The sequence below is a fragment of the Montipora foliosa genome, chromosome 11 (genome assembly GCF_036669935.1).
Source record: "Montipora foliosa isolate CH-2021 chromosome 11, ASM3666993v2, whole genome shotgun sequence".
Lineage (NCBI taxonomy): Eukaryota > Metazoa > Cnidaria > Anthozoa > Scleractinia > Acroporidae > Montipora > Montipora foliosa.
Genome location: NC_090879.1, coordinates 25,840,395 through 25,861,426, shown reverse-complemented (window position 1 = coordinate 25,861,426; position 21,032 = coordinate 25,840,395). Strand labels below are relative to the sequence as shown.

General features: G+C 40.0%; 1 protein-coding gene across 3 annotated transcripts; it reads left to right on the top strand.

Moving 5' to 3' along the window:
* Positions 1 to 147: 147 nt before the first annotated feature.
* LOC137977500 (serine/threonine-protein kinase par-1-like) lies at positions 148 to 20,913 on the top strand. Of its 3 annotated transcripts, none has more exons than XM_068824740.1 (12): positions 148 to 364; positions 588 to 883; positions 6,542 to 6,600; positions 7,821 to 7,950; positions 8,934 to 8,978; positions 10,567 to 10,667; positions 11,208 to 11,362; positions 12,298 to 12,647; positions 13,815 to 13,842; positions 14,398 to 15,221; positions 18,436 to 19,450; positions 20,596 to 20,913. In XM_068824740.1, the coding sequence occupies exons 1-12, from the start codon at positions 242 to 244 to the stop codon at positions 20,707 to 20,709; spliced, it is 3,240 nt and encodes a 1,079-aa protein (XP_068680841.1). In that variant the 5' UTR covers positions 148 to 241; the 3' UTR covers positions 20,710 to 20,913. The 3 variants fall into 3 exon arrangements, with proteins under 3 accessions (XP_068680841.1, XP_068680840.1, XP_068680842.1); XM_068824739.1 differs by having other exon boundaries at positions 14,377 to 15,221; XM_068824741.1 differs by lacking the exons at positions 148 to 364; positions 588 to 883 and having other exon boundaries at positions 6,552 to 6,596; positions 14,377 to 15,221.
* The last annotated feature ends 119 nt before the right edge of the window (positions 20,914 to 21,032 follow it).

Genomic DNA, 21,032 nt, shown 5'->3' with positions numbered 1-21,032 from the left:
TTTCGCAAGAGTGGCTATTCTATAAGGCACGCGTCAGAACGTGGTCTGTTGTTCGCTGACCAATAAGCGCGCGGTATTCGCACAATCGTCAACAATAGGAAACAAGAGCTGGCGCGTGCAGCCACAACACCACCCGTCGATTGGCCAACCGAGCGGACCACACATGTTTTGAAATGTTGTGGCTTCTCCTGCTTACAGATGGGCCACTTTGCACGCTAGCCTATCGTGGTTATTTCACAAAATGAACGATTCCAATAACTTGGTATTGAAACGTATCGGAACGTACGATCTCACTGGATATCGGTTAGGAAAGGGCAACTTTGCGCACGTCGAGCTCGCGACAAATCGAGTTACTAAAACTAAGGTTTGTTGCGCGCTGCCTTGTCTTTTGATTTTCAAAAGGGTTGATCTGCGACTTAATCATTGTGCCCATTGTGAGCTGTTGTCACGCACTGTGGGAGTCGAGATTCAGAACTGTCTTGAGCCGTTCAATTAAGAGAAGCGACTCGTGTTATTCACGATGATATTTGTTTTAGATATCGCGCTTTTGTGCGCTGCTCATTATCATGTAAAACTCGATCTTCCAGGTTGCCATGAAAATCATAGACACGAGGAAACTCAAAGACGAATATGTCAAGAAAAACATTCTCCGAGAAGCTCTGCTGCTCAAGAAGGTCAGCCACCCCAACATAGTGCGACTTTACGAGACTCTCAAACAGCGATCTTTCTACTGCATCGTAACAGAATTCGTTGCCGGAGGCGAACTTCTGAGTTATCTACGAAGCCAATACGACTCGAAATTGAGCGAATCACAAGCGAGACCGATAATGAGGCAACTGATTTCGGCGCTGTACCATATGCACGAGCAAGGAATTGTCCATCGGTAAGGAACTCGTTGAGAGTACCTTTTGGGGTCCAAAGCCGTTCAGCTTTATATAATAAACTTATATCTAAGGTTTATCGCGGAAAAACTAAAACTAGGAAAAGTTAATTTTCAGTAGCGTTAGAGTCATCACACTACGGGAATTCTTCCGCAGACTAAAAAGATGAGGGCGCCTTGTACAGAATTATGAACAGCACAAGAGGAAAGTATTTTAAGAAATCTACCTCAGAATGAGAAGAAAAAGACGCCTTGTCGAGAATTAGAAAATGCAACAGAGAAAAGTACTTTGTGAGATCTACCGCAGAGGTTGAAAAAATGAAGACCCCTTGTACAGATTTTAAATAGCACAAGAGGGAATTATTGCTCTGTCAAGCTTTCATATTAATGGTCGCACATGAGGATTTCACCCAAGTCTAAAACGTTATAACCACCTTTGTAGGGCATAAACACCACAAACAAAGTACTGCTCTGTAGCTTTGATTTGAAATGGTCAGAGTTTAGGATTTAAACCGAAGTCCCGAAAATTTGCTGTGTCAATACCCTTTTCTGAGCGTAGAAGCTTGCATTTAATTCGAGCGGCGGATATATTTAAGGAATTGATCCACTAAGTAAAACTGTCACCAACAGAAGAATAATTCTCTGTGGTTTTGATTTCAGATATTGACTCAAAGTTAAGAAATCGAATTGACAACATCACAAGTGAAATGTCCTTTTACCACAACAAATGCATAAACATCAGCACGCTTCAAAACTTCTGGTCGCTTGGCTTACGTTTATAAAAACTAAACTGGGGCATTTCTTTCAAGCGCTTAACTTTAAGACCCGCTGTATGAATTCTTGGATCAGTCTCTCGTTGTCTTGTGTGTTTTTGCCATATGCTAATTGAGGTTTTGGTTGCTAAGACGCTGAAATGACAGTTACAAAGTCTGGCTTCGAAAGAATAAATTACTTCAAAAACTAAGGAACGATTTCCTTTTGGCAATCGTACAGCTTAATTAAGTCGCTAGGAGATAGAAAATCAAGCCAGAAAAATGGCGAAGTTTTGCGTTGTTAAGCTTTTAAGTAACGCAAGATATAATTCAGCGATCTTAAAAGTTACATTCTCTGATGTACAAGATGTTTTCTTTTCTTCGAGCACGTCAAAATCGATCAACTATTAAAACAAGGCGGAAACAATCTCGTTAATTTACACGAACGACAGCTTTCTGCTGCTATTAACACTGGATGAAAAGCTCAGAATGGCTACATTTATGTTCTGTCAGAAAGCACTCTTCTCTTTTGTTTGGATATTTGCTTCGTTTTAAATACAACTGACGATTATAAATTAAATTGCTTACAGCTCGTTTCCGAGCGACTGAATATATTAGTCTCCAAGGAACTACATCCCTCGATCCCTTGTTTTTTTTCATTTTTTGTTTACATCTGTGCGATGAAAACACCAATCTGAAATCACACAGGAACGGAAAAAATGATTGGTAAAATAACTCGAGGCGGACATGTCTCCAGTCTGTAGAAAAGTTGTAAGCAAATACAAAAGCTTAGCACACAAGACCAAAAAGCGAGATACGGTAAATTAAAAACGACATTTTTTCAGAAACAAAACCCAAAGCTCTATTTCGATCTATTTCATCAACAGACACGAAAATGGCTGTATTTAGTAGACAAAAGTATGACTTCTGAAAGTTTTAGTTGAATACTCTTTGGATATCTCGGTTTCGCATGAATATGTTATTTAGTCAGCAACCCTGCGTTTCGTTATCGCACTTTCCTCCACGAAAAAGTAATCCATTGTAAAAGGTCTGAACATTGTGCTTCTAGGTGTTTCTAATTTGTCGGAAAATTCAAGATTAAATCGCTCAGTCCGTTAATTTTTAAAATTGCTCGGGGCTTCCGATCCGGAATAGCTTCATAATAATTACTACAAACGCCGATATTTTCCTTGCAATCGATGGTAAAATAACATTTCGTTTAAAAGCAACAAGTGGTTCCAATTTGAGGAAAGGTTTTACACGTCAACGCAACGGGACCAACCACAACTAATGAAAGACTTTTCTAGAATTTCAGGGAGAGAGAAAATCGTTGCGCTAAAGAATACTTTTCAAAGCAAAAAAATTACAAAATACGCAATGCACGATGTACAGATGTCGACAAAATATACATATATTCATGTAATTATCACACAACTTGAAAATGTTTGAATTTAAACAGACGGAAACAAAACATACAGAGTGAAGACGCCATCCTTAATCAGTGGCTCAGGAAGTTTGGAAAATGTTTCGTTAACAGTTCGGGAAAGAGAAGAATTGTTTGTGAGATTACAAGAAATTCTAAATTATTTACGAAAACGAAAGAAAACCTTCCATATTTTCAATTTGTTAATTGTACAGACCACACCTGCCCAAAACAATTAACATATCAATCAGACCATCCGTCACACCTCTAAAACTCGGCATTTGCCGAGAAAAGGTCTCACGCAAACAAAATACGAGTTCCATAAGTAAAGAAAGAAAAGAATTAGTTAATTATGAACATTATGAACTCAAGCACTTTCAAAGCTGGAGAAGTAAAGAAGTTTTAGGAAAGTCAAGCTATCAGTTTATTCAATTTGCTAAAACGGAAGTGAGATCAAACTGTGTACATATTGTACTTCCAAAGAACCAAGCCAAACCTTAGGTAATAGTGTTTATAAGTCCAACTTTGTTCGCATTAATGGAATTATCAGAAAGTCACGTTTTAAGCCACGAGACTGCGAAAACTATTGAGGAAAATATTATGGATTTTCCGAGTGGACTTCAAAAAATACTAACTTCCGACTTTGAACCGCTGTAGCACCGCTAAAAAGAGACAGATTTCCAACTTTTGCCACTACTTTAAATAGTTTTATTGCTATCATTCATTCAACAGACGTCCAAAAATGCGAATAACAAATCTTCTCATGTTGCTTCTAATTTCGCGGCAATTTGCCGTGATGATTTTAGAAGGGTTTGTATGTAATCTTAAAAGTTCGTTTATAGTCATTGTAGCCTTAATCTGTCAGTTTATATTTCATGAAAATAATCTCAGTATAAATGTCTTTTAAAAGACACTTTCACTGTGGAAATCCGTCTCTTTTTAGCGGCGACACAGCGGTTCAAAGTCGGCCAAAATCCCATACATCAGTTCACTGCAAATTTTGTCGTGTTTGCCCCCCAACCAGTTGGCGCCAAAAACCGTGGAAGGGTCTATTGACAAACACTAGAATTTTAACTCCTCGAACACGCTCTCAGAAAATCACACATCCATGCATTTAGTATCACAGGCAAACGTTAAAATCAAATAATCTTAACTTCAAACTTTAACCAAAAAGTCCATTAAATCTCTTCAGGAGAAAGTGACAATCATTTTGCACAGCACAGCAGACAAACAGCATCACAACAAACTTGCTGAAAATCCCTTTAACTTAACTTTAACTTTCAAACTGAGATCTTAAGACAATTGGCAACATAACAAGCTGCGACACAAAATCTGCACAAATCAACAAGTCATGATCAGAAGAAAGCCAGAATGATGTTATATTCTTGCAAGTATTGGCACTATTCCACATTTCCTTCTTGCATGACAGAGTTGCTTCACAGAGCCTTTGACTGGATATATTATGCAAGTCAACTGCTTTCAAATGAATGATCACAGCTGTACAGCATAATTTTATTTCAATGCAACTTTACGATTTCATCCATAGACTCAAAAGCTACAACATGATAGACAATGCAAAAGGTGATCAGTGGCTTTCATTCGAAAAAAATAACTCTACGATTTTGACAACATACTCCAAAGGTAGAATTACCTACAGAATTATCATAAACAGCAACAAAGGATATCGTTAAATAGTTAGTAATTTCAGTTCCAAAAGTGCCACTTACAGATTGTACCAAGAGACTGTTTTACACGTCAACAATCAACGAAGAGCCCCTTAGGAACTACAACTCACATTACAGACGAAATGAGGTAGAATATCTCTGCAGAGCTCGCACTAAGATCTCAATTAGCCTGGTAAATCAAATACCGGTATTAGTAAGCTGGGAACACAATGGAGAAAAGAGAGCAGCAATGTCTGAAAGTAGCCAGTTATTATGCTTGTAGTAGACAGGGAAAATCCCTAGCCTTTGGCTAGCCTCACAACAGCACAGTCCCAAGAGATTAGTCTTTCAACCAAACATGGTTTGTAAAGTGTTCTATTGAGAAAATTCATTCTTTTAACCAACGGCTGGGTGGGATTGGATGCTTGACCTCAATATCAAGAAGAAGACCAAAGCCACAAAATATGGACATCCCATTTAATAGGGAGCGTAAGAACATGGCATACGTAAGCCAGGGGCGGAAACCAGAGGTGAACATTTTGCATGCCTGAACAGAACTCTCTCCAATTTTTCCTGCAATTTTCATAATTCTGCAAGATTTCATCTTCAAGCACCAATGGCCAAACTACTTTTTGGCTTTCATCAATCAAACTTCCGAAGCCAAGCTGAGAGTTGACGAGAAACCATGGATCCCAAATTAATTATTATCGATGCATGACATAACCCAGCAATCAGCATCTTTGGTTCTTTGGAATCTGTACAATTTTTTTTTACTGAAGAACCTCTAAAAAGATATCATAATCTTGGTATTCAAGCTGTTGACTAAACAAAAACTCCCATTCACTTTCCAGAGGCAGAGTCCATCTTCCCGACTATGTTCGGAAATTTGACTGATGGAAGCCAAAATGTAGTTTGGTGCTTAGCGCTTGAAGGTGATATTCCCCAGAATTATGAAAATCGCAGTAAACTAAATCATCTCTAACAGTGAAAAGACACTTAGCCCTCTACATGAGGTAGTGTTAAGACAAGTTAAATAGGAAAACAGTTCACTTCTAGTTGCGCCTGTGGCTCAAAAACATCCAGTGCTTAAATCATCTCTAACAGTGACAAGACACTTAGCCCTCTACATGAGGTAGTGTTAAGACAAGTTAAATAGGAAAACAGTTCACTTCCAGTTGCGCCTGTGGCTGACAAAAACATCCAGTGCTTAAACCCTTTGACACCCAAACCGGGCCAAAACCGGCCAGACTTTTACTCTGTCTAACGCCAGACGATTTTACTCGTCAGTGGGGAACCCCTGGGAGGCAATGGGTTAAGGACCGCGCCTACTATTGTTATTGCGCATACATTCTGCGCATCTCGAGATACTCGGGTTTCCTATCCGTGATGCTTACTAATACAGGGATATTTTTGTGCAGTTGAAAACTATGCAGTGAAAGTAGATTTTAGTAAGTACTCTTGGTATTCAAAAAGAAAATTGGGGGTAAGAACGCATTCTTTAAAGATAATTAAGCTTCAATTTGAAAAGAAAGAAAGCCATACATTGCTTTGTATTTTAGAGCTTTTTACAAATATTGTTCATGAATTATCTTTGAAAAATGCGTGGTTACCCCCTATTTCCATTTTGGATTTCAATGACACTTGCTAAGATCTATTTACCTTTGAATAAGTAGGCATCGTCCTTAAAGGCTTCCTAAAATCCATGGTAGCCTGCTGGGGAGTGGCTCCAAATCCCATACCTTTAAGATCCTTTTTCCACTGAAACACGACGTTTTTTGAGGAAAAAAAATTGTCCTAACATTGAGATGTTGGTTATTTTCAGAGATCTCAAGATGGAAAATATTCTCCTTGATGAGAGCAAAAAGAACATCAAGATAGTAGGTACAAGATTAAAATTAATGTTTAGATTTTTTAGAACTTAGTTGCCAGAAAATAGCCACACAATAAGAAATTAATATCTGAAGATAGCACAACACAATTCAGTTCACTGGAAAACCTTCTGTTAGCTCCTGTGAAGACCTTGTACTCTTGAAAATACATCAAAACTGCTTTCTGCATCAATCAATGATTCTTCGAGGCTTATCTTTTCATAATTTATCCCTCCTCTAGTATTGTAAATCTCTCAATTGATAAGATCAATAAGGTTCAAGTCCTTTCAGAGGAACAAATGAGCCCATTTGTGTGGCTTCATAGCTCAGATGGTAGAACATTGCAACGGCATCGCAGTGGTCATGTGTTCAAATCCTGTTGGAGACACCTGGATTTTTTACGCTGTCTATCGGAGACACTTACTTAACCCTTTGACACCCTAAACCGGCCTGGACTGGCCAGACCTCGCATTTTACTCTGTCTAACGCCAGATGATTTACTCGTCAATGGGGAACCCCTGGGAGTCAATGGGCAAAATTGTTCATATCAGAGCGATGACCAAAATAATTATTATTGAGCCTTTAAATTTATCATTTGACACTTTGTTACACCCATTTTTCCCTCATTAAATGACAATAACGACCCTCAAAATAATCACTGGACAAAAAAGATGAAAAAACCATAGCTGAATGTCCAGTGAAGTGAAGTGTTTATAATTATATGGCATTAGCAATTCTCAGGCTAAATGGAGCACTCTGGCTGTTTTTCAGTTGGGGTTTTACAGTTTAAACCATTACCGTGGAAATGGTCAGTTTCAGTATTTTTGTCTCTCTCCTGGGAAATTCAAGTTGAGAGAAACACAAAAAGTTTCCATAAAGCAGTATTTATTTTTTCATCACAACAGTACAATTACAGCAAACAGAATTTAGTTTCACATGTAAAAAGTTACCATTCAAAGTTCACTGATCAATGGAAGACAAAGATTACCGAGGAGAAGTGTCCGATTATTGCTCAAAGAAACAATGCCATATAATAAACAACTTACTAACCTCACTTGCTTGGGACTATATTTGGGAATATTGGCCCTCAGTCATTCTTGTGTGGACCTTGCTGCACTCAGTCCATACTGCCACAACCTTGGGCCAATATTCCCCAGTAAGGCCCTCACGCTCAGTTAGTGAGAGGTTATTATTACCAAACAAATCTTTCTCTTTGTCCAAACTTCCTGGTAGACTTTGGTCTCAGCAACATATGCCAAGGGGAAAATCTTCTAAAGACACAGTGTGGTTCTCCGGAATATGCTGCCCCAGAACTCTTTAGACGTGGCTGTCGATATGGAACAGAAGTTGATTTATGGAGTTTGTGAGTACATAAAAAAAATAAAATGTGGTTTTGTTGTCTCTACTCTTATCAACAACGATTTTCATCATCAAAGTGCTCAAAATGTTGTGCACCTGGCAAGTCCAAACATTGTTTTTTACCACAATATTCAACCTCAAAGGAAATGTTCATTTCAGAGCATTACAAACCAAGATTGCAACAAAAAGAATGAGCAAGCGTTGTCTATAACTTTCTCACAATCTGATTGGTTTATTTCCCAAAATGAGCATTTCTGATTCGCTATTACAATTTTGAGTGACACATTGACGTGAGCAGTGTTATCTAGACTCTTATTGACAACAGCAAATTAGCCAATCGGATTGCAAGATTACAAGAAATTGTGAGAAAACTCAAATTTGAAATTCTATACTTGTTAAAACATCATGTACTGACACTTTTAATGAACTCATGAATGTTAAAGATTCATCTCTTGATTTGGTAATGACATCTGAGAACATCAAAATGTCATCAGTTTTAATAGTTTCTCAGAAAATTAGCTGCTGATAGTATATTATTCTTTTATCTTTGAGCTAATTAGTCTAACTAACCTTGTTCTACTGCAAAAATTCTTTCCAATTTTGCAAACACCAACAAGACTAGTAATTTAATTAACATAAATATGAAAGAATAATTTAATAGCTGCTATTTTTACATTCAGTAGATATTCATTTTATTAACATCCCATTGCACAAAAATGTTATTGTACTGATAACATAAAATAAATTAAATATAAAAATGAATTAAATTCATTATACTTTATGCTAATGGCAGATTTTGTATCTCTAGTGCATCAGAAATGAAACACCCAACTTGTTTTATACAAATAAAGGTTCAACATTATTGAATAAGAATGTGTTTCACTTTGGATCTCCATCCTGCTGATTCAGAAATTTCTAAAACCACGTTTTTGAATAATTAACACTTATCAATAATTATCACTTGTTTGATGTGATTTTTGTTTTCAGAGGGGTAATCATGTATGGCATAGTTGTTGGAAAGCTTCCATTTCGGTAGGAATAACTCTTTGATATTTTTTCCCCCTGGCCTCTGTCCATTATCACAATGAAAGGAAAGCAGAGGAAAGAAATTGATTTAAGTATCTAGTCGGGTTATTCTTGTGCAACAACATGCAAACAAGTTTTGAAAATAACCAACTTAGCCAATGATATAAAATGAAACCCAGAAAGATTCCTTAACACAGATAGAACGACCCTAATTTGTTTTCCCATTTCCCCCAAAACGGAAACCTCGCTAATATTTATCGTGAGTATATAGCTATCGACATACAATTCCAAAAGGGAGTTATTCCCCTTTGATAAAGACAGACTGAAAGCTCACCTGGTTTTTCAGAAAAGAAGCAAAAAATATGCCAGAAATCATCGAGAGCTGTCCTTACATTTCCCGCCAGGCGTAAGTGCCCAAGTGTGTAGGGGAAGACTGGATTCAAATGATGCTCCTTATGTCACGTCACATTGGAGGACAAACGTTCAAGAATCTAGTCATTCACCATCAAAGAGGCTATGTTACGTTATTTTCGGGTGCTTGGGTGAAATCTTTAGTTGATCATGAGTTTAAAACTCGAAAATGGTAATGTGGGATTCCTTTACTGATAATATTATCGATACATCACAAAGAAGATGATTCTGAGCAAAAACGACCTATATCCAGGCAAAACAGAAAATTTCCATGGGAAAATTTATTGAGATGCGAAAACACTGATGATCGATGCGTATGCTCACGTTCCTTTTTGAGCCTGAGTTAAAAAAAATGATAGCGATTACATGGATTTTTCAGCCTGTTTGCCAGCGCTGAAAATCATAGCCCGGGTTGAAACCTTCTCCATGTAATCGCCACTTTCATTTCAAGAGGATTTCTTTCAAAAGCCGGGCTGAAATTCACCATTTAATCGGGCCCTTAATGAAGGATACAAAGATGATTTTTGCTGAATGTGTGATAGGCCTCTCCGTTTACAAATAGGGAGCTTACGAAACGACGACGCCGACGGCAACGACGACGCTACAAAACAGTAGGTTCAGTGAGCAAAAACAATGGCTCTGCACGCTTTGCACGTGCGTTTTACATTTTAGTACATTTCTTTGCCGTCATCTCCTAAATGACGACGTGAAATGACCAAATTCAAGGTTCTGTGGAGGACGTTAGCACAAGACGATGAATTTTCAGTTCTCTCCCTACGCTTCCAACCCACTCATACAAGTTTAATTCCTCGATAGTTACTACACATTTTTAACGTGAAACGACATGAAATAGTTTCTTAGTGATACGAATAACGCGAACTCGTATTTTTAAATGACGTCCTCGTAGCCGTCGTCGTCCTCGTTTCGTAAGCTCCCTAAAAATTGACTATAAATGGCTACGCCGGTTACGATTATATGGGGGGTTATTAAATCCAACATTATAGCAACTGTATTTAAACTCATTTTAGCGAAAAATTTGCAAAGAAAGAATGGAAATTAATCCAAATTATAAACAGCACTGGCTGCCCAGCAGTCTCTGAAAAAGCAAAACCCTGCAGACAGCCATACGTTTTCAGCTAAGGAGAAAGAAAAATATAACCACTTTTTCTTTTTTGCTCTTCAGAAGCTTTCACTCCGGATGCAGAGGTCGCAATGACTTAGTTGACCAATCTTCACGTGGGCTGTCGTGTACACACAACAAATATTTATGCCACCTGACACATCGTAAGTAAGAACAAACATGAACTTAATGCAAATCAAAGCTAAAGGCCAAATACTGTTCCATTTTTCTTAGCTCACATCAGCTAAATTTGCAAAAGTGACCAGTGGACTCCAATATTACCCTTTCATTGTGGCAGCCTCTGTAATTTTGCAGCGACAGGACCAACAGATTACGGTGCGCAAAGAAAGAGCGTAAGAGGGCACCAAAATGTCAACATCAGCAAGTTCACGACTTCATAATACTGCAGTAAATTCAAATTATGTGCTCCGTATCTTTCTTCATTCTTCATAAAAACAGGACCAGTATTTCTATATTTTTGCAGTTTTAGTTCATCAAAAAATTGCATAAAACTGCAACTGAATAAAGTTCACTCAAAACGAGAGTAACCACCGTTTTTTGAACAAAACGTTAACGTTTTCCAGATTGATAAGTCAACCTTAAAAGCAACGATTGTGTTCCAGTCAGGGTCCATGACTAATGCGACTAATAAGCCAGAAACAAAATGAAAAATTGACCAAGAACTGTATTACATTTCTTGTCAGAATGTCGTGATTTGCTATGGAAGCTGCTGGAGCCTAGGCCTGAGTTGCGTTTGCCTCTGCTGGATGTAATGGTCCACTCTTGGGTTACGGTTCAAGGAACCGCTCCACTCGTACCGTACAGTGAAGAACCCATTGATGAGAAATTGCAAGACAAGGTGGGAAATTAAACAGAATGTGTTGATTTTCAAAATGATCCTTGGAAATTACTGCAACACTCCCTAAATACTCTACAACGTAACCGTCGATGGATGACATTTTACAGTAGATGAAGCCTAGAACTTTTTTTATTACTTCACGACTTTGGAATAATCTACCTGCTCGTGTCTGGGAAGTTCACAAACCTTTTGCAACACAGCTTTACGAAACTTAAGTTCTTTTGAGACGTGTACACTTGTAAACTAGGGGTGGTCAATATTTGTATCCAGTTTTCAGTTTCTTCTTCTTTTTTTTTCAATGTTTTTTTTTTCTGTTCTATACATTTATTGATTCTTCAATTCCGCCGTAAATTATTTTTTGTTGACACTCGTACATTTTTGCACCCTGCGAGCAGAGCTTCTCTAAAACGTCGAGCAAGAGAGGCTCTGAAGAAATCGTGTCAAGTCCCGCAAAGTCGCCTCAGCCCAAATTTCTGGGCTAGTCACTCCAGTCAAACCGGTTTAGGTAGCGCGCGCATCATATTTTTGACAAGGCGAAGGTCAAAATCGAGCCTTCAGTTCGAGAATCAATATGGCGTCTTGGAGTGCGATCGAGACTTGGCATGGGTTTGAAACTGTCTCCAAGCAACGGCTTGCGCATACTCAATGAAGACTTCAATTTTACACGATTTCTGCACAGTCCTTTCTTTCTCGTCGTGTCAAAAAAGGTTCTGCTGGCAGGGTGACACTGTTGTAACGAGCCTTCGTTGGCCCAATAATATCACGTTTTTGAAGAAAAAGAAAACACTGAAAAGATGAATAAAAAATACATAAAATAAAATACATCGCACGTGCAAAGCATCAGTGGAGTCATCGGTTTAGTTCATTAAATTAAGCTTTTCGCTGCTAACATTGCAGCTGAAATTCCCCAATGTTAACAATTTCTGTTCATGTAGGTTTTAGAAAAAGCTTCCCAGCTTGCTAAAATCAGCAAATCAAGGATCGCTTTTCACGTTCAGCAGAACAGATATGACGCCATGGCAGCGGTTTACAACCTTTTGTTGGATAAAGAACTCAAACTTGCCTGGAGATCATACTTCGACCAGAAACATCGATCGCCAGACAATTCCGTCATCCGAGTAACCATAACAACCGTTGGCAAGGAAAAAAAAGAGGCTGAAAACCAGGCTGGAACCCAGGATTTGGAGAGTGGAAGCGCTTGCAAGTCTGAAGGCTCGGACTCTCAGGCCCAAGAAGAAGAGGACAATAAACATGTTTCGCCAAAACCGATAGTTCAGATTTCAAAGTACGTTGACAGCTTTGTGTTTCTTTCCACCAAGTAATTTGTTCTGTTAATAAATACGCATGTGCAAATGGGGGATAAGAATTTAACACGTGGGTACAGGAAAGTTCGTCATCCCCAGGCCTAAGCGGGGAAGTCTGCATGCGTTTGTTTATGATAAATGCCTGAGTATACAAATATGAACCTTACATTCTATGTACGTACTCTGAAACCGCTCGTGCAAATTTAGTTTTATGATACTTCGCCCACAATAAACGACGTGAACGAGATTACGAAGACTTACGATAATGCAAAAGTACATTTTGAGGTGACGTTTTCACGTCGACGTTGCTGATCTTAAGCTCCGTGCAACGGACGCAACAACTCCCAACTTTGTGGGGGAGGTGTTGGTTCTGCAGCTGTTGGACGGGATGCCGTGAGCAGTTGTGTGCAACAAGTTCCAACAATATAACGACGTGCACTGTATTATGGGAAGTATACGACCCATAAGACTTTGTAAACTTACAAAATTCGGCTGTCGTCTTTTTTCAGCATGTTAATGCGTTGTTGTCTTCATGGAGACCATATCTAACGCGGATGCGTGGCCCCAACAATGTTGAGAACATTCTCGTTACCGGAGCCTTGGATCTTATGTTTGCGCATGACCACAGGCTCTGGGAAACTGTATGTAGGAGAACATGCGCTGTAGGGTTCTTATAGTAAAAAAAATTGGCTATTTGAACCTTACGGCGCCTGTTCACTCCTCCTGCTAACATGAATGCACCAATTAGAGACGCTTTTGATTGTTCTTCACGAAAACCAATGAGAAGATACTTTGTTTCAAGGCTCCCAAGAGCACTTCTCTCCCTCAGTCATACGTAGAAGAGAAGAGCTCTGGGGTCGAGACTGTGTTGAGAATAGCTTCGGCGATCATAGAACAAAAGAAATGTTGGGACTCGGAGTTGAAAATTCCCTTAACTGAATTGCAGCGTAGCCTTATGTCTAAATTTGGAACAAAAAAGCTTTCAAAGGAAAAAGTCATTCTTATTTTGTGTGTCCAAGGAAAGAAATTCGCGTAAAAGAGAAGTGATATCTTACCTGGGAACTCCCCTATTTTTGCTTAAGTTTTCATTTTACTTAAATAACACGTATAAAAAGTTATTAATCAGACTTTTTTTTGTCACCTTGTAGAGAAAGCTCCGACGACACAAAGCCACAGGTAGGTGCAGTACTGGCTTTACGCTTTTGAAAGTGGTAAATAGTTATTTATGCGCTGTGATCAAAAAGTTGTCCATTAATTAAGAAGATTATTTCTCAAACTCATTAATAATTCATAAACCAAAAACAAAAGAAATCACTACCGTGAAGGAAGTTTGGATATGTGGTCCTAATTAGCATAAAATTTCGCCAACTTTGATCCCAAATATCTCTTAAAATACTGATTCCTTTGAGAAGCAACATCAAACACTCGAAAGAATGTTTCATCAGACATCCAACCACCTCGAAATCGGTTAAAAAACTCACTTCTTGGTGTTTGGATATTCGATGAAACACTCCTTCGCCGGGGTTCGAACCCGCGACTTTCCGCGTGGAAGCCCGATGCTCAATTAACTGAGCTACAGATATCTCTCAAAAGAGAGGGACACGTTAGCCAAAGAGAATTTCATGGTTTTTTTTTTTTGTTACAACTATTGTAGCAGCTTGTATTTTATCATGAACCAATCAAAATTCCCCACTGTTACGATTTTCATAGCGTCCTTTGACCTGTCTCCAGGGACTGTGGATCAGGGGGTTCAAAATCTGCACCGATGAAGCCCGGTTTCCCAGCAACTTTCCCCATGCCAAGACACGCCCAAACACGGCCGCATCAAACAGGTCATCAGTGGAAAATCCTTCGAGACTACACGGGGCCGTCTCTCCGACCTGTAATAGATCGAGATGCAAGTCGTGTATTCCGCGGTTCGCGCCAAAATTTGAGAGCAGGCTGCAAGGGAAGCAAGTGGTTTTATCACCAAGATTGAAGCCGGAATCGCAAACGGTGGCTGCGGAAATAAAAGGAGAGGGGACAAGGAACTCCAAAGAAAAGCAGGAGTCAGAGTTTCCAGCCAAAGAAAGGTTGGAAGAAGACTCTTGTCATTTTACAGATCATGTACTCCGCACGGACAAAGCGTCGGAGAATACCTCGGAAAAACGTATTGGTGATGATCAAACCGAGAAAATCGATGTCAATTTTGAATATAGAAAGAAAAGTGAAGAAAGTGCAAAAAATCCTGATTTGGCAGATGACTCTCGTGTAAGGGAATCTCCTGAGACAAGCAGATCTGATAGAAACAACCTGGGACAAAGATTACAACAAACCAGTGCCAAGGTCGCTACCTCAAGGAGAACTGCTTGGTCGCCAAAGCGAATGCCTCCCGCATCACTAGCTGCTCCCAGTCCTAGCCGGGCTGTGTCGCCTCTGAAGACGAGTGAGTTCATTGATCTGGCTGACTACCAAAATTATATATCACAGACCCATAAAGCGCGGAATGCAGAAAAACCAGGGAGAGGATCAAAAAGTTTGGCCAAGGAAGGAGAGAATGAGGAATCTATTAACAGGTAACCGATAAGATTTTACTGGGTCCCTAAAGGTAAAAATTGGTAAGTATGACTCAACAATGTAACAATGTCTGCACAAAGCTGAAGTCATGAGCTCATCAAGGTTCGCCTCTAGTTCCACTATTTCCACTATTTCCTTGAGTCAACCCTTTCCCAAGTGAATTTATTTTTTTCCCACGAAAATTATCACATTTTCCTTGAGGCTGAGATAGCTCTATTTTGATTGGCTTTTACAACTAGTGGGCGTGCTGAATCCCCCAAGGGAAGCGTTCTATAAATAAATCTACCCGGGGAAGGGTTGAATCCTAGTCCAAATATGGGAGATAGATACTTCCCTTGATGAGCTCCTGCAGCAGTACATTATGGCGGCAAAATTTCAAAAGAAAAGTGAGCATTTATTGTTAGGCAGTCCGGGGCAAAAGTAATTTCTATGACTGTTGAAACAAATTTCATTTTGATATCTCTCGGGCAGCACGCTCGCTATAATTAATTGGCAGGCCGTATAACTACTGATCATGAACTTCCAGGTCAACACTTATGGCCATCCTCAAACTGACATTTCCCTTTTTATTCAACTTACACGACGTACAATCTACTTCACACTTCAAATCTACTTCAAAGACACAAACATTTCAATGTGCAGAGAACATTCAGATTAGGCGAGCCAAAGAGTTGAACTCGGATCGATGAGTTCTCCCTGCATATTCCAATATCCACTAGACTAACGAGACAAGCTCCTGGAAAATCGAATTTTTTAGAGTATTGACGTAGTATTACCCAGCAAAACTAGTAAAAGCTAACCGTCTTCAAAGTGGTTTATAGACCTAAATACTGTAGATCAGCGCGGCTTTGCTTAGAAACGCTATTTCTTGTTGAACTAAAGCTCTAATTCTGCCTGTTTTCATTTTTTTTACAGCGATAAGCTTGCCATATTAAGATGGGATATTACGTCGTGTAATTGTAAGGAAATGTCTACTGTCAATTTGACGGATGGCCATTAGTAGGGAGCTTTAGATTCTAGGACGAGGACGAGAACGAGTACGAGTTTTGACTGTTGGTTTTTAGCGAAAATACTAAGAAGATTTATAACCCGTACGATGACTCTTACTCTTTGTTAGCAGTATAGGTTGCTCAGTTATTCTTATTGCTGTTACCTGGGCCTTTTTGCTGATCAAAAAATGCCAAAACTGCTACCCTGTTGTTGACTTGTTTTGACACGACGACATTCTTGCAAAACCTCATACTAAAATGACGACGGCAACACGTTTTTCCCGCCAAAATGACGTTGGTTTGCGCGCGCTCACTGTTGTTCTATGAGAAAATCTGGTACTCGTAGTCGTCCTCGTCCTGGAATCTAAAGCTCACTAGTGTTAACCGAACTTCCAGCGTCTCTGTGCAGACTCGGATTCCCACTCCTTATTCCTTTGATCCCGTTGAAGCCATCTGAATTTGAAGGCCCGCCCTCCCACCCCACCCCTCCCTCAAGATGACCTGCGGCTTTCTAATACAACTGGTATTCTGGAAAAAAATATATCACCAGTGAGCTGCGCCATTCCTTAGTGGTACACAACCCCCCCCCCCCCCCTCCTAAGAAAAATCCTGTATCCGCCCCTACAAGGACAACCGCTACGGCGACGACAACGCCAACGCCACAAGACAGTATCATTGGTTAAAAAAGGAGAAATAATCGCGCTGAACGTGCAGCACGCATTTGGCACATATTTTTACGAAACTCTGTGTAAACAGTGACGTGAAATATGCAAATTTGAAGTTTTGGTGTTTAAACGTAAGCATACTGGTGTGAACCTGGTTGCCCTGCTCGTGCGTGTTGCATTTTGGTACATTTCCTTTGCCGTCCTCTTCCTGACAACGAGCAACCTCAAGGAAAGACGACGACGACGGCTGCGAGGACGCCACAAAACAATGGGCTTAATGAGCAAAAACAAAGGCTCTGCACGCCCAGCACGTGCGTTTTACATTTTGATACATTTCTTTGCCGTTGTCGTCTTGACAACGACGTGAAATGATCAAATTTGACGTCATGCGGAGGACGCGAGCACCTGACGACGATGAATTTTAAATTTTCTCCCTAAATGTCCACACCGTTCTTAACAACTTTATTCTTGGAATGTGAACTCATACTTTCCATGCTGAGCGACATGGAGTAATCGCAAAATTATTACAGCAACGGGAAAAAATAATTTTAGACGACGTTCTCGTTGCCGTCGTCATTGATTAAGGTCCCTAACGACGTGAACTGACTAAATTTGAGGTTGTGTAGAGGACGTGAGAACCTGACTAGATGTTTTTAATTTAACTTCCCAAACAACCACACCGTTCATGCCGATTTTATTCCTACCATGTTGATACACACTTTCCATTCCAAACGACTTGGAGTTATCAAGAAATTATTACAATAACGGGAAATAATATTTTTGGACAACGTTCTTCTTGGCGTCGCCGTCGTGCTTGCATAATAGGGAGCTTAAGCAACGACAACGGCGACGGTAACGAAACGTCACGAATTTGCATATTTAGTAGTTAAAAACAATAGCTTCGCACGCCCTGCACGTGCGTTTTTCACTTTTGTCCATTTCGTTGCCGTCGTCAGCAAAACAACAACGTGAAATAGCCAAGTTTTTGGTTTTATGAAGAACGTCAGCACTTGAGGATAAATTTTCATTTTCTCTCCTAAAATAGAGTGCCGTTCCGACTGGTGTCATCTTTGAGGAATTACCACACCCTTGTCAAATTAAAACCGTTGAAATAGTCACGAAGCAATTAAAATAACACAAATTTATATTTTGAGATGACGTTCTCGTTGCCGTCGCCGTTGTCGTTGCTTAAGCTCCCTAATGGTCTCTGACTGGACGCTTACAGTTTTTATCGTTGATGCGCAAAACGCTAGAAATGAAGGTATGACATGGGAGTAGATTAAGGGTGCGTTCGATTGACCGTATTCCGGGATAGGAATACATGGAATATAAGTTAGAAATCCTTCCTTTTTAAGGAGACTCACATTAAAATTGTCAAACGTCTTCTAAAATGCTGTTTTAAACATATTTTTATTATCCTTGCTGCTTCGAAACGCGCCAAACATACCGTTTTAACCATCACTCCACATATTCGTGAATAGGGTCAATCGAACGCGCCCTAATTCACAAAGTCGATGCGTCATAAACTTGTTACACCCTTTGTTTGTCTTTCATTTAAGTTTTGCTACTGCATACCAGTCTTACCTGAGGACTACCAAACCGCACCACCAGCGCCTCTCGATAATGCAGGCGCAGGAAATTCTTCATTACGAGTCGAAATTTCATAGCAAGTATGGCAGAAGATCAAGTACCGAAAACAGCATGAATAGCACTCGGCCAATCAAACAGTCAGAAAAACCTAAGTTATATTACAGTCACGCACGCTGTATCTCGCCATCTTGCGCCTCAGTCCCCAAGAAAGGGCATGAACAAAATTGTACTTTTCCTGAACCTGGCTACATTAAGGGAGTTAGCCTTCAAAAGGATACGACGGGATCGTCGCAACTCACTGATAAACGGGACGAATATAATGAAGATCAAACTCCACTGAGTCAAAGCCCTATTGGTGGCCCAAATCCATCAGATGAAAGTATTCTGCAGGAAGACAATAACACTATGAACTACAATCTGGAGAGGTTCAATGAATTTCCCCAGCGCAAACTCAGAGGAAACTCAACATTAAAGACCCAGCCCAATGGCCTGAACCCTGAACAAGAAGAATCGCTTAAAAGAAAAAAAGAGAAAGAAGATACCGAAAGTCGCGAAAGAGAAAAGGTCGACTTTCTTAAAAAACTGGAAGATCAAGAACGACAAAAAATTATCACGGAATACCTACAATTGATGTATTCGCAGAATGGACAACAGACTCCTACCAACAATAGCCGAAAGAAGCCTGAATTCAACTCACGATCCTTTAAAGTGTACAAACAAGGCCGCGTTTATTCGGTTGTAACTCGGTCACCAGATGCGACTGGGTCTGGCTCAATGCAAGTTATTTCCAAGCCAACTCCCATTTTACACTCGGTGGCACGCGGAACGCAAGGAGAAAAAAAGATTTTAATTAAGTCTCGCCCAGGAGGGAACAGTGCAAACGGCGTGAGATTTGTCAATGACTGGAACAATAACTTGTTTAAGGAGTACATTAACAGCTCAGAGAGAGATACCACGCAAGTCAAAGAAATAGACAAACTACAAGTAAGTGAAAAAGAATACTGCTCTGATACGTTTTGCATTGGTGACGACTTTTCCGCCATTTACACCAATAACACTTTTTTTTTCTGCCACTGACACTAGTCACGCTATTTTTTTCCGCCAATGGCAGTGGTTATGTGACTTTTCCTGCCAAGGGCATTGATTACTCAACTTCTACTGTCACGGACATTGTTTGCACGATTTTTGCCCGTCACTGGCATTAGTTACGCGACCTTTCCCGCCAGTGGCATTGGTAACGGTGTTTTTTTCCCGCTACTGGCATTAGTTGGGAGGTGCGGTGGCCTCGTGGTTAGTGCGCTCGACTCCGGATCGAGTGGTCCGGGTTTCGGGCCCTGGCCGGGGACATTGTGTTGTGTTCTTGGGCAAGACACTTCACTCTCACAGTGCCTCTCTCCACCCAGGTGTATAAATGGGTACCGGTGAATTTAATTCCGGGGGTAGCCCTGCGGTGGACTGGCATCCCATCCAGGGGGGAGTAGAAATACTCCTAATCGCTTCATGCTACAGAAACCGGGATAAGCTCCGGCCTAATGGGCCACTTGGCTCGTAAGGCTTGGAAATCAACCTTGTTTCCAAGGCTTTTCCCTTCCCAAGTAGTGAGAGAAAAGCCTTGGGAACGAGGTTGGTTGGAAATAACTCGGCCATCTTGGAAATTACCCAGAAGGTGTTCGAATGTACTTTCCGCGTTCGTGACAGGTGGCTGAACGAAAGGTGAGTGGTACATACATTGCACTCTTATTGTGTGCAATAAGGACATGGTCTAAAGGGTATTATTTTGGCCACCCTTACTTGCCCCAGAGTAGGCGCTTTTGATACTTTTCGCCAATTTTGTCGTCCCGGATGTGCGGAATTTGACTCATTTCTTCAGGAAATGTCAAAATCCCTACCCTATGCCCTACCCCCCCCCCCCCCCCTCCGGGCTTAACATTGATAGGTGCATAATCATGAGCATCTGACAGTTGTTAATAACATGGGCATCCGTTAACTCGAAACATTTGCACAATGGGTCACACAACATTCTGTCACACAACAATCTGAGCAAGTAACGTCAGATTTCAGATTTCCACATGCATAACTGAGTTGGCTCACACAGCCTTTCATTTAACAGTTTGCTATCCAAATTGCAGATGAAAGATCCAAGTTTCTGGTTAGAGCAGCATTTAAATGGAGTGTTAGATGAATCGACGATTGGAAGAAGAGACATACAAAACTGTCAACAGCTAATACCAAGGGAAACGTGACAATTACACTCATAAACAGACAGATATTTCGTTCTCAAATTAACGTCTTATATGGCAATGAAAAGTTGCCAGAAATTTCACCAAAGTTTTAAACAAAAAAATACTGTTTCATAGGTAGTCCTGTCACAAATTTAAAAGCGATTTGAAACAAAATTGATTTCAAATAATTTTCTTGACAAAGTTGTGGTCAGTTTGCAACATTTCTTGCACTAAGTTTTGAATATTTAACGAACACGAAAGACAGGCCAAAGATAGATGTTATAAGTAGGTCAGTTTGTGTTCATGTGAAAGGGCAGTTTATACTAATTAACATGGCCACCGAA

Coding starts and splice junctions, on each gene's coding strand:
- LOC137977500 (XM_068824739.1), top strand. CDS start 242: ATGAACGATTCCAATAACTTGGTATTGAAACGTATCGGAACGTACGAT. Junction 7,951..8,933: donor GAAGTTGATTTATGGAGTTT/GTGAGTACATAA, acceptor TTTTGTTTTCAG/AGGGGTAATCATGTATGGCA. Junction 12,648..13,814: donor CCGATAGTTCAGATTTCAAA/GTACGTTGACAG, acceptor GTCACCTTGTAG/AGAAAGCTCCGACGACACAA.